This window comes from Sinocyclocheilus anshuiensis, unplaced genomic scaffold (assembly GCF_001515605.1).
Source record: "Sinocyclocheilus anshuiensis isolate Anshui unplaced genomic scaffold, SAMN03320099.WGS_v1.1 scaffold190, whole genome shotgun sequence".
NCBI classification, from domain to species: Eukaryota; Metazoa; Chordata; class Actinopteri; order Cypriniformes; family Cyprinidae; genus Sinocyclocheilus; species Sinocyclocheilus anshuiensis.
This window is the reverse complement of record NW_015547663.1, coordinates 951,164-964,332: the sequence shown is the minus strand read 5'-3', so window position 1 is coordinate 964,332 and position 13,169 is coordinate 951,164. Positions and strand designations below refer to the sequence as shown.

General features: G+C 36.6%; 1 protein-coding gene across 4 annotated transcripts in view; it reads left to right on the top strand.

Moving 5' to 3' along the window:
- Positions 1-13,169, top strand: part of LOC107702459 (vesicle transport through interaction with t-SNAREs homolog 1A-like) — a 136,852-nt gene that overhangs the window by 27,324 nt on the left and 96,359 nt on the right. For 2 of the 4 annotated variants that reach the window (XM_016504786.1, XM_016504789.1), the window contains exons 5-6: positions 1,083-1,103; positions 7,066-7,150. In XM_016504786.1, coding sequence (XP_016360272.1) covers positions 1,083-1,103; positions 7,066-7,150 — 106 coding nt within the window. The remainder of the gene's footprint in view (positions 1-1,082; positions 1,104-7,065; positions 7,151-13,169) is intronic. The other 2 variants (XM_016504788.1, XM_016504787.1) reach the window with 1 other exon arrangement.

Here is a 13,169-nt window from a genome sequence, read left to right as displayed (position 1 = left end):
ATTCAAAATGACCAGCGCACACAAAAAGAGATGAAAGGCCTTTAATAATGGTCCCGAAGCTTCCCCTTAGATCTGCTAACCTTTAATCTCGGGCAAGAAATGGAGATTAAAAAAATCACCTGCAACAGCTGACAAATTAAGAAACTTGTCCTTCCCCTCCTCTTCTGAATATGTTGCGTGCTGCCGATAAGCAACTCACCTTTTGCCGAGAACGTGTGTTACATAAAGAGGCTTTAATGAAGAGCCTCTCTAAATGCTTAATGTACTTGATTAAGTTGAAATTACGTTAGCCTCTTTCAGAGACCATTCAAGAGCCGCTGAATTCACCACAAGACATGCATTCTCTGTTTTACTAGTTTTAATATGCTATTCCCTTTCATAAAAAATAAATAACCCATGCATGCGATTTCTTTTTTGTTCCATGGTAGGTTGTTTCCATAATAAGATGCAACCGCTTGGCTTTATGTTTATGTATACACGTTCGTCCCTCATGGGCCTAATGCATAATACACTCTAATTTGACATTGATAGCAAGTCAGAAATGACGTGCATGTCCTGTAATAATAAAAAGGAGCATTGCTTGGTGTCACTTTCTGTTTCTTAGCCCAGAAGTAGGAATCCTGCGGAGTTGTTGTTAAGGAGCCTAAATTCTCAAAGCTTCCATCCTTACTGTACAAAATCTGTATTATCCTACTGTACCGCTAGTGTTTTTTCCCCCCTTATCCCATATCAAGTGCTGTGATGTGACTGTTTCTCTCCCCCTCTTCCTTGATGATGATAGTTTAGACGTCGTGAGTTGAGAAATCCATTCCCGGTCTCTTTGTTTAATGTGACAGCACGAGAACTTGATCTTTGTTTGTTCAAAAAAGTCGGCATGAGTCTCGTGTTTAGCTTCTTTTAATGTGTTTGTCTGTGATTTCTAAATGCTAAACATGCAAACGGATAAATCTTCAAGGTTAATTCTGTACCCAGCCGCATGACTGATCTGCTTCCTGCCATGTCTCGGCTTTTTATCTATCTCTATCTCTCTCACTCTCTTTCTCTTTTTCTCCCTCCCTCTATTTTGTGCCTTCATGTGGCAGTTGATAAAGTTACGTGAAGAGGTAAGTGCTGCTCTTCCTTCCCATTTTGGTCTTCTCTTTTTCCCGCGGATCCTCCATTAATTTCCCCCTTCGTCAGAATAAAAAAGGCCTAATCTGATTTTAAAGTCTCTTTTGATTGAGCTCAAAATGAGGCTCATTTCTACATACTGCTCTACGAGGAACTGAATCAAAGCTGTTTCACACCAAACCTTAAAAGATTTAATCAGCTTGTCAAAACATTCACCCAATATGAAAACGCAATGAGACGTGCTGTTATAATAAAAAGGGAGGGGGAGATCTGGATATGCTTTTATTTTCTTTTAGTGATGGGTCATGATGGTCCACTATTTGTCCAGCACTAGTCGATTAGTGAGGTTAACTATTTTTTTCCCCATTAGCATGCTGTGTTTCAGCTGTTAGTAGTCTGCATGGTAAAATTGTAACAATATTTTTTTAAATGTCAAGTTAAAAATAGTTCAATTTTTTAACCGTTTCATTCAACCGTCTAACAGTTTTTGAACACAAAGACGCATCTTATATGGCCGATATTATATTCTGTGCTATTTAGTCTTAAATTTGAAACAATGAAACACTAAAAATAAGTTGTAAACTAAAACAACAGACAGTGAAAATGGATATTAATTTTGAGATTTGTTTAAGATTATATTTAAAAGTCTTATTAAATCTTTAGTGTTTTTTAAGGTTTCTAAGGTAAAGTAAGTGTGTGTTATAATGACAGCAAAAGTAATGTAAATATACAGATAGAGGAAATGAACACACACACACTTATGCCAAGTATACAGTATACAGAAATAAGCACATCTGCTCACAACTGTTTTCAACATTGATAATGATAATAAATGTTTCTTGAGCACCAAATCAAGATATGAATGATTACTGAAGAATCATGTGACACTTAAAACTGGAGTAATGGCTACTGAAAATTCAGCTTTGCCATCATGGGAATAAATTACATTTTAAAATATATGAAAATAGAAATTTTAATAATATTTCACAATGTTATTGTTTTTGCTGTATTTCTGATTAAATAAATGCAGTCTTTTAATATAAACATACGTTTTTATGTTTTTTTTACAGAAACATTAAAAAATCTTGCTATCCTCAAACTTATGTTCTATGTGCAATTATCACCTTTTAATATGTTTTATAGAGCATTTATTTTGAAAATAAGTAATTCGTTTCTTTAGTATACAGCAGGTATAAACTCCTTACTTATTTGCACCATATAAAATAAAGTATATTTAAATGTATGTTTTTAAATGTATTAGCATACATGGCTCTAAATATAACAGAATTATGGATTTACAACCAACAGCAGAGTTTTCTTTGTGTAATGTTAGGAAGCAGCCCCAGACGTTCCCCCCACTCAGCAAATGAGAAATACAATAGCCTGCCTTTTAGTCCGAGATAAGGGGATGATTTGTAATGTCTTTTTGTATTTGTAGCATTCATCCGACTTGGAAGTGAGCATGCATGTGGATTACGGCAAAAAAGGCCGTCGTCTCGATCTGTGTGTGCTTGTGTGTACGTTTGCTCGCCGGTATCTTCATCTCCTGTCTAGGGTTGTGAGTGTGTGTGTGTGTGTTTTGTTGTTTGGGCTTAGGATTCCCCTGTTCATAGACACATGCAGACACACACAGACTACAATATCTGAAGATCTTCATTCATAAAGGAAGCCTCCTCTCAGTGGAGGACTGGATAGCACTGCATCATGTTTCTTCCTGCTTTTGTAAAGATGTTTAGTAAGTGATTGCTTATCTTTGAAGATAACAGTATTTTCAATGCAAATTTCTGATTCTTTCTATCTTGAAGAAATTGTAAAGGCGCATCAAATATTTATGGATGGAAAATTGAAAAACCTTATCTTCGCTTCTGTCATCTTATGAAAGTAAAACGACACTTGCATCATTTTACTAATTCATTACTACTGTAAGTATGTGTCATCCTGTTATGTACTGTAAAAAATAAAAGCACAAATTCAAATATAATGATCTAAAGTGCCTGATAATTTTCTTTGCTCTTCCCCATCTCAAAGCTACACCAGAAACATTAAAGTAAACAATACTGCGCATGCTAGAAGATCCTCTTAGCTCAAATAAGAGAAGAAATTCAGCAGTGCCTCTGGTTTGGAGGATCTTTGTAGACTCTCGTGTCTGTGTTTGTGTGAACATCAGTATATTGTTTAGATTTCTTCACTTCCTATTGCTGAATAATCCCATTTGTAGAGCCATACCACCTCCTGCATTTATAATTTATAGCCCCTCACAGTTCTGCGTTCTTTGCTACCTTGACTTGTGTGTGTTTCTCCTTTTTTTGTTATTGTTTTTCCCACATGGCCAAACAAAATGGGAGTATAGCATTTTTTTCAGCCTTGGGTCAAAAGACATCTTCAGTGGGTTCAGCCGCACTTGTTTTTCCCCCAGAATGTAGAGTTTTTAAATCACACATGTTTTCCCCTTCCCATTTTACTGAATTTGAATCAAAGCCCATGCAGCTTATACACACTTAGCCTGCTTTTTAAAACTGTACTTTTCCTCAGCTAGCGCTCGTGTTTGATATTGAAAAAAGGGGAGAGAGAAGGGAAGACGATTCTTTTGAGTCACATTCGCATTGTTCCTGGGTTCCACGTTAATAACTTACAACTGAAGTGCAGTTCTTCACAACAGAAAAAAATGCAAAGAAAGAAAAAAAACAAAAAAAAATCTCGTTTATAGTATCTAAGAACGTCTTTGTAGAAAAAGTAGGTGTCAGATAAAAAGGCATACATGCATTGGCACAAATGAGAAGGGGCGCGCGCAGAGGCGGTCGCAAGCGCACCAATATTTATCATGCCCTCTTTAAAAGAAGCTTCTGTTGAACTCCATAAGACCGAAAAAGAGAGACAATTTTGACAGTCCTGCTGCTCCAATAGTGAATAAATCAAGAAATGTATTTTATTCAGGTCATTTTGGTCTATGAAAGTGAGTGATATGCATCTAGGGCTTTTTGTTTTAAATATCTGAACTGATATGTTATGTCTAACGTGCTTTGTTACTCATAATCACCTCCTTACGGATGCGTTTGGATCCACACGTGGGACATTTTTCGAAAAAACAAATCAGCTGGAGCGAGGTAATTCGTTTTGATAGGCCATTCTTTCACGTTTTCAGGAAGTCGACATTTCTCCGCGCTTTTGTCGTCACTGCACCTACGCAGCCACCTTCGGTGTGTGTCACCCCCATTCCCCCGCACCCCACACACGCGCACAATAGACATCAACAGCCCCCCTCCCTCAGAAAAATAGACCGACTGAGGGAGTGAGAACGAGCGAGGGAGAGAAATTCGAGAAAAAGCTTTGAAGTGGCTTTCCGGCGCGCGAGTCTGCTGGCCGTCTCCCCGAGACGTGTCACCTTTGCCGAGAGGGAATAGGAAAATCACGTTTCGAATGGTAATGATAACATACTAATCACTTGAGCTCTTTGAAGACGGGGGAGCGAGCTACTCTGTCAGTATCCCCGGCTGCCTTGTGCTTCCAGGCACACAGGCACATCCCTGGGCTAGGTGTATTAGTTTAAGCGGTGCATGTCAATACGTCCCCTCCATCCCAGCTGATCCAGAGGGGCTCATTAGGCAGAGATGGCTCCCTTTTCCCCATATGCACTTCCACCCCTGTTCTCTCCTCTTTCTCTATCCCTCTCTCTCTTTCCCTTTCTCCCTCCCTCTATCTCCCACGAACACCCCCTCCCTTAAACTATTAAAAAGTATTTCAGCTATTTTAAATGACATCTGTCAACCGAGAGGAGGAGAAGAAAAATAGTTCAGACAGTTTTTTTTTCTCCCTTTTCTTTCCCTTCTCTGTGATTGTCAAACTTTGAAAAGTGGAATGTCGTCTATTTTTCATTTCATTTCCGTGATTAGCCGCTACATATTTTGACAGCTTAACTAGAACTGGAAACTTGTTTCTCTCGCTTTTTCCCTCTGCCTTTATTCTTTCTGTGCATGTAAATTGGAATAAAGGTTAACGTCCTTTAGAAATGTAGTTAGCTCTCTCTGTTCTGTATTTACAAATAGAAATGCAGTGGTCTCATTCAGTTTTCACACTCATAAATGATATGACTTACCAGAAAATAGTGCATGAATCTTAGTTTTTTAGTATCTGCAGTGAGGTTCAAAAGTTTAAGACTACATAGTTTTAAGAAAGTTTTAGGATTGTGCCACATTTCAAACAGAGACGCTGTGATGTGAAAAGAATAAAAAATATGCCTTACTGACTTAAAATTGTTCAGAATCTGAAATAAGTGTAAATTTGTGACATTGATCGTGTGAAATTCTTTGTGCTAAATGTTGATGTTCTGATGCCCAAGATTTGGATCATTCTTGAATCATGCTGTGAATCACATGATCATCATATTTTAAAGGGAGAAGATGGGAACAAAAGACATCTGAATAACATTTTTACTTAAATCTATGCTTGTATACTATAATTAGCAATGAAAAACTTAAATTAAGAAAAATCCAAAATAAAAAAATTTTTACAAATGAATTTTTGGACTCCACTGTATTTTATTTCTAGCACGTATATATTTACATATGTATGAGTTATTTAGATATTTTGCATAAATTCTGTTATTTCTAGTATGTAGACACTACCACTCAAAGGTTTGGGGGTCAGTAAGATTTTTTTTTCAACTTCCTATTCATTCCACAAAAATATTAAGCAGCACTTTTTTTTCAATTGTGATAATATTAAGAAATGAATATTAAGATAATTTTAAGATTCTTATGCACCAAATCATCACATATGCCATAACAGGAATATTTTACTTTATAAAATTCATTAATATTTTAATATATTTACTTTTTATTTAATTGGTTTATTTTAAAATATATATCTTTTTTTAATTGTAATATTTCACACACTGTTGTTAATTTACTGTATTTTTATGTTGTTGTTATTTTATGTTCTCGAAACATGAGTCTGAGACCACTTCAGTGTTTTCAGTATGGCCAAGGTTATTATTTTTCTGAAATGAGTTGTCATCATTTGAAGGACATATAAATGCTGCCCACAACGTGCAATATTAATGCATCTGGCCCTTGACCATGATGTTTATTTTAATCTTACATTTATGACTTCTGACTTTATACATCTGTAACTCAACACAAGACGTACCAACCTTTCCTTGAAAAAGTTTACACGCCTTGTTGGTTTCCATTATTTACAGTGACCCCTAAAACATCCGAAATGCACAGTAGAGAAACCAGCAAGTGTTTTAGACTAGAGTGTCAGCATACACTTTTAAAAATACAGGGTCCAAAACACTGATGCCATTAAAGAACCATTTTGGGTTCCCGAAAGAACCTTCAATGGAACAGTTCTTAAAAGAACCATTTTTCTTAGTGTTAAGAACTTTTCTCTACAATAAAGAACCTTTTTTTGCTATGTAAAGCTTCCATGGATATTTAAGGTTTTTCATGAAACCACAGATGCCAATAAAGAACCTTTATTTGTAAAAGTGTACACATCAAATAAAAAACAGTGTAACAAGGTTTATGGTGGCATCCTGAACTCAGACTAACAGATATTGGGTAATCTGAAGCAGCATTTGAAAATATATTACAGCTCAATTAGCCATCCCTCCCATGCTAATCTTTGCCCTGGTTTTAAATGTGAGGTAATGAGATCTGGCAACACCTTCAGAACAAAGCCACTGCAAGAAGGAAGCCTCAATTAAAAAGAAGGAAAGGTGTTAGATTGGAGCTCCGTCCTTTTTTGCTTTGGAATTTGCACGAAGATCAGTCCAATTTATCAAAACGCAACTCATAATTAGACGATCTCAAATCAATATATAAGTTAAATTAAGCGGTCTGTACCCTTTTGTCTTAGTGTGTCTATTATTGTGTTGAAAATGTCTCTGTAAATAATGTCACAGTCTTCTCAATCACTCTCATTGTTTTCTTTCCATCTGTGGTTTGTTTTCAGAGAGCACATCTGTTGGACAACACAGAGAGGCTGGAAAGGTCATCTCGGAGGCTGGAAGCTGGCTACCAGATAGCGGTGGAAACCGGTAGGCATTCTGGGTAGGGGGGTGAGCGACAGCAAATTGTCTCGCTCGTATGCGCGGTAAAGAGAGAGAGAGTGGAAAAAAATGCCTTGACGACTGGTGACATTTTCAGGAGCACATCAAAGAGAAGCAAGAGGGAGAGAGGTGTAGAGCAGCAGCCGCAGTACTGTTAGGCTCACACAAAACACACCACCTTATTTCCAGTCACCTACCTGTGTGTGAGAGAGAGAGAGAGAGAGAGAGAGAGAGAAAGAGAAAGAGTTTTAATATGGGTACCAAATGATGGCGTGTCGACTAGAATAAACAACAACTCCCTGCCTCCACCGTCCTGCAATTTTTCAAGCTAAATAAAGACCGAGATATTTTAATAAACCGGTTTCTAAATAAAGCACCTTAGATGTCACCTGATTTGCACCTGTCTGAAGGTTAGTTTTTATCTTTAAATACAAGAAAATGAACTAATTTAGATCTGAAATAGATTGAATCAGCAGGCTTCTTTTTTCTTTTTTTTTTAGCCTGACAGTCACCGTGTTGTTGAAGCAGAGTGTATTCCTCAGAGACGTATCAAAGCTCGTTCTTCAAGAAGCTACTGGCTTTCTTTGGCTTCTGCCTTAGTTTTGAAAAGTTTGTCAATTTACACTATAATGGCAGGGTGGCTTGTGCGCGACGTCGACGCAGTTAATAATTCAAACAAGAAAATGAACTAATTTAGATCTGAAATAGATTGAATCAGCAGTCTTTTTTTTTTTAGCCTGGCTGTCACCGTGTTGTTGAAGCAGAGTGTATTCCTCAGAGACGTATCAAAGCTCATTCTTCAAGAAGCTACTGGCTTTCTTTGGCTTCTGTCTTAGTTTTGAAAAGTTTGTTAATTTACACTATAATGGCAGGGTGGCTTGTGTGCGACGTCGACACAGTTAATAATTCAAATCAAGAAAGGGTTGCACAGACCACTGGCGTTTGATGTCTCGCAAGAACAACTCACAAATTCATAAATGCAATCTGCATCCTCTGCTGAAAAATGTAGTTTCATTTATTTTGGATCCGCTCAAGCCCGTGCTTCATTTTTCTCATTCCTGCCCTGCATACATTTATATATATATATATATATATATATATATATATATGTATGTATGTATATGTATATGTATGTATGTTCAGTTCACTGAATGAAGTCCCTTTGTTTTTCTGCTATTCAGACATATTTTTTACTTATGTCTGCCCAATTGAATTTTCTGCTTTTCTAGTAGATACCAAGTGGAAGCCCGTACACTTCAACGGCGGGATCAGACCTCCTCTGAGAGGAGTTTTCTCCCCATAAGGGACGGTTTCTGCCTCTGAGAGCCGTCACAATGCCGCACTGCTTCCACTGCTCTCAGTGTGGGAGCCGCAAGCGCAGAACAATGCCTGTTTACTCAGCCCTTCTCTAACCGCGTTAAAGCGCAACTCGGCCTGTGTGTCTCAGTCCTGTGATCCTAATCCCTGACCCCGTACCCCACTGACCACCCCAACACTCACGTACACACACACCTGCATCTTAAAAGCATAGCGGCAGGTAGTCCTAAACTGAAGTGGCCCAAGAAGGACAAACCCTGTACTTTTGGGATTTGGGCACAGCAACCATGCGCAAAATGCACAGCGATCGCTGGAGTAAACACAGACCCGCTTCAGTGGCTGTTGAGGAGCTGCAGGGATAGATGCGCTTTGTTTGGGTTGCGGCGGTGACCCTCGTTCTCTGTGTCACACTGAGGCGGATCGGCCAGTTTATGGACCATGTGTTAAAATTCACTCGAGCGGCAATCTACACCTGCTATAGTGCCGACCATTCGGGTTTCTGCTGTCCTGTAACAAAACAAAACAATTCTAAATTAGTATAGAAAATAAATAATTATTATTTACTATTAATAATAAAATATATTTTATATTTATATATGTTTTTATATAGCTTTTCTATTTCATAAAATAATAATTAATAATTAATTTTGTTTATTTCGTTTATTTAAAAAATGTTGTTTTTACTTAAACTATACTATTACTTTAAGACAGAATATTGAATTGAAGATTGAATATATACAGTATATATATATATATATATGTATGTATGTAGTGTAAGTATACACACAGTAACACACACACACACACACACACACACAAACAATACATTTAAAGTCTTGAAATAATAGCTTACTTAAAATCTAAACATGCCGTATGTTTGTTTACACATTTTATTATTACTTCTACATTTCATAAATATAAAGTAATGGAGTATTAATATTTATATATTGTGCATGTGAATATAAATTATTTTTACATTTAAAATAATAGCATAGTTAGAATCAAAATAATATCAGTGTGTTTGCAAATCGTATATAAATAAAAAAAATACTATAACATTTACGGTCACATTTTCTTCATTATTTCTATCACTGCTTTAAATAAGCGCTGAGCGCTAATAATGCACAAAATTGCTTAAGATTTAGTTTTGTTTTGTTATTTTAAATTAATTTGTCATTTAAAACAACTTTTAAAACATGCTCTTTGTATTGACCAAATAATTTTATTATCAAGGATGATTGTTTTTTTGATTATAATGGAAAAATCTCCTAGTTCTGTATTAAAATTGTGAGGAGTCTCCATATTGTATTTTTTTATTTATGTATTTTTTTAATGCAATTTGAATTTTATGAATTTTTTTGATTGCACCTGCAGAGTGTGTGTTTTAAGGGTGTTTTAGTGTGTGGTGCATTCAGTCCAGCACTAGCAGCATGTCAGGAGCACTCCATGCCCTCAGAGAGATATTGAGAGTGCTCTCTGGACATGCAGAGCCTTTTACAAAACTGTTTGTCTCATAAATAAAGTATGGGTCTTCATTAGCAGAGGGCACCCACTTTAAAGCTGCCTGAACCAGAGGCACGCTGGCCTGAAGAGAGCCTGGAGTACAGTAGGAGGGAGCAAATCAGCCAATTTAAAGGCATTTAAATCAGAGATGTCCCAGAGCCCACAAGTGTTAAATAAATCCTAATCAAAGAAATGCCCGGCTGTTTATTAAAGCCAAGGAAGTGGGCAAAAGATGTTTTGTATGGAGGAAAATAAAATACCTAGGGGGTGTAATTCTGTTATTTGCAGTCACATTTGGGATTGTTGAAGAATGGTTAGTTGTATTTTTTTCTAAGAAAACAATTTAATCTCAGACAGTTGACCTCAAAATCTATTAATTAATCAAAATTAATTTTAACAGAGTGTCCGATATAAACAAACGAGCTGCGAGAATGGGGTCCGTAAAGGGGCAGAGCGGTGGCCTTTGAATACACAGCAGCCGCTGTGGCAGCGGATCGATGGGGCAAAATGAAACCAGCTCATTAGGGATTGATTTCAGCAGTGTTTAGATAAGCAGAGTGGGTTGGGGCCTGGCCCCTGGGGCCCTCACCAGGGCCCAAAGTTCACGCAGAGCCAGGTAGAGAGTGTCTCCGCAGGCCATCATCTTTATTAGCACCCAGATAAGCTGATTAGGCCTTGTCAATCAAAGGTGCCAATGACTCAATCGAGAGGCCCTTCTTTTCTTTCTCTCTCTCCTTCCTTTTTTGTGATAAATCATTGAAGCGACCAACAAAGCAGTAGCCATGGCGGCTAAGCTAAGCAGCCCTGCAGTTGTCACCAAGGCAGACGACGCAAGGACCCTGTGATGATGTGACGACTGTATTAAAGCGTACATCAATTTTGTTTTGAGAGCGGTTTGATTTTTTTCTGCAGTGGTATTAAAAGAGCATGCGAGGGGGGAGAGTAGTTATTGTTGTCGCAGGCTTTATAGAGAAGCCGAGAGTGCCCCCGATAGAAATAAATAACAAAATAAATGATCGAATGAAGAAATAAATAAATATGTTTTGTAAACATGAAAAAACGCTGCTCCTTTTGAGCGTGAGCACGGCTTTAAGACATGCTGTGTCAGTCCATGGGTGTCAGAGCGTCCCAGTAACAGACACGCGATTGTCTCCGTCTCTCCGTTTCACTGCCTCTAGCTCTCTTTCTTTCTCCTCCATGTTATCGTTCTTTCATTTTCTTTCCTTCATCCCTCTCCTCCACACTTTCTGGTTGATTTCTACCATTTTATGAAACTGATAACTTGGTTCTTTGAATGGAATTCCCTTTTTTCTTAACTGTCATTTGTCTGTGTTTGCCATGGCCTTTTCTTCTTAAGCACTTTAAACATTTTTGAAGATGATGATGATTATTATTATTATTCAGTATAATTTAATAACAATAATAAAATTAAATGTCAACATTAAAGTGAGTGCATTCAATAAAAGTATTTGTTTTAAGTATTTTGTATTAATCTCTTAAATAAAAGAATATTATATTTAGTTATATGTGACCCTGCCTGTGAAAACCCAGCTAAAGTATTTTTTGTGATTTACTGTTTTCTTCATAAAATCATCTTTCATAAAGATGTAGAACATTCTGTGAAAATATAACCTTTATATCTTTAATATTGACTGAGTAAGGCCATGTCAAAGATTGAAATCATAGTGAAATTAATGGTTGAAATCAAACTTTGATGCTTGTTATCTCATAATTAGATTTTGAGACTTTAGCCTGGATTTCACAGACAGGGTCACATATAATTTAAAGCGATGTCATAATAATAATAATAGTAATAATAGTAACTAAATTAAAATTTAAAATGAAATTGAAATGCATTCAATAATGTAGTTTTTTAAATAATTATTTTAAAGAATATTTAAAATGTAAAAAATTCTTTATAACCTAAAGAATATATTTAGTTATATAATCTAAAATATTGTAGTAGTAGTTTTAATAATAATAATAATAATGATAACAATGATGATGATAATAATAATAGTAAATTAAAAATGTAAAAATGAAATTGAATGCATTCATTAATGTACTGTATAGTTGCTGTTATTGTTAAAAATATTTGAATAGTCTCTTCAACAAGTCATATATTTAGAAATAATAATGATAATAATACATTTATAGCTGTTTTTTGCTGGTTCAATTTTTTTTTTATCACACAATTCAATTTACTGTACAAAACCTCCTCAGTAATTAATTGTTTCATAGCCTTTCATTATTTATTTCAGCTTAGCTGTTCCAGTTGATTTCCTTCATTGTATAGTCGTGTTTAAAATTTCAGCACATCGCTACTGTTCTCTCTTTAATGAGGACAATTTGGTGAAGGGATTTCCTCAAGGTATAGCATACCAAATAACTTGGGTTTTTGTAGTTTGCTGAAATCTGAACGCCGTATTGTGTTTCAAAAAGAATATGCCGTTATTTGATAATTGTTTGATTCACGGAGCAGAGCCACAAGAGTTAAATATTTCAATAGTAGAGTTTGCAGATATGCAGAAAGGAGAACTTAGCTCGAGTGGATTTTCTAAAGACAATGGTGGGTTTTTGTGTTTTAATGAGGGCATTTTCTCATTGAAAATGTATGATTTTTTTTTTTTTTTTGGCTACAACTTAAGCCTGTACTTCAGAAGTTTGAACTTAGAGCTTTTTAAATATGAATACACAATGTAAACCTCTCGTAAAACATTGATTCAAAGAAATATGTATATAAGTGATGGGATGTGTGCGTGAGCGTAATATAAGGTTTTCGACTCTGTAAATCTAGCTACGGGTGAGCTGTTTATCGTGAAACCCCCCGGCGGATGAAAGGCGATGTAATAATGATTTTTTTTTCTCTCCTAATCGGGCCTTGTCAGCGAGGCGTCTTATCGTGGAGAGGAAAATGACACCGATACTATCGAAGAGTCCAAGTTTGTGTTGCTCCCCCCCCAATCACGCCGGACCCGGCCTCACCGTATCTAGCGCAGCCACAAACGGCAAGTGTCGCTTTTTTCATCTGGACTTCAAAAACGGTCCCCATCATTAAAATTGCACCCGCGTTCGGCTGCTGGGATCAGCCGCTCCGGAGCGAAAATGGGATGTGGGAGAGGAGGCTCGCTAAATGTGCTAATTCTGTCCTCACATGTTTACGGCTTAATTTTAATCGGTTTGAGCG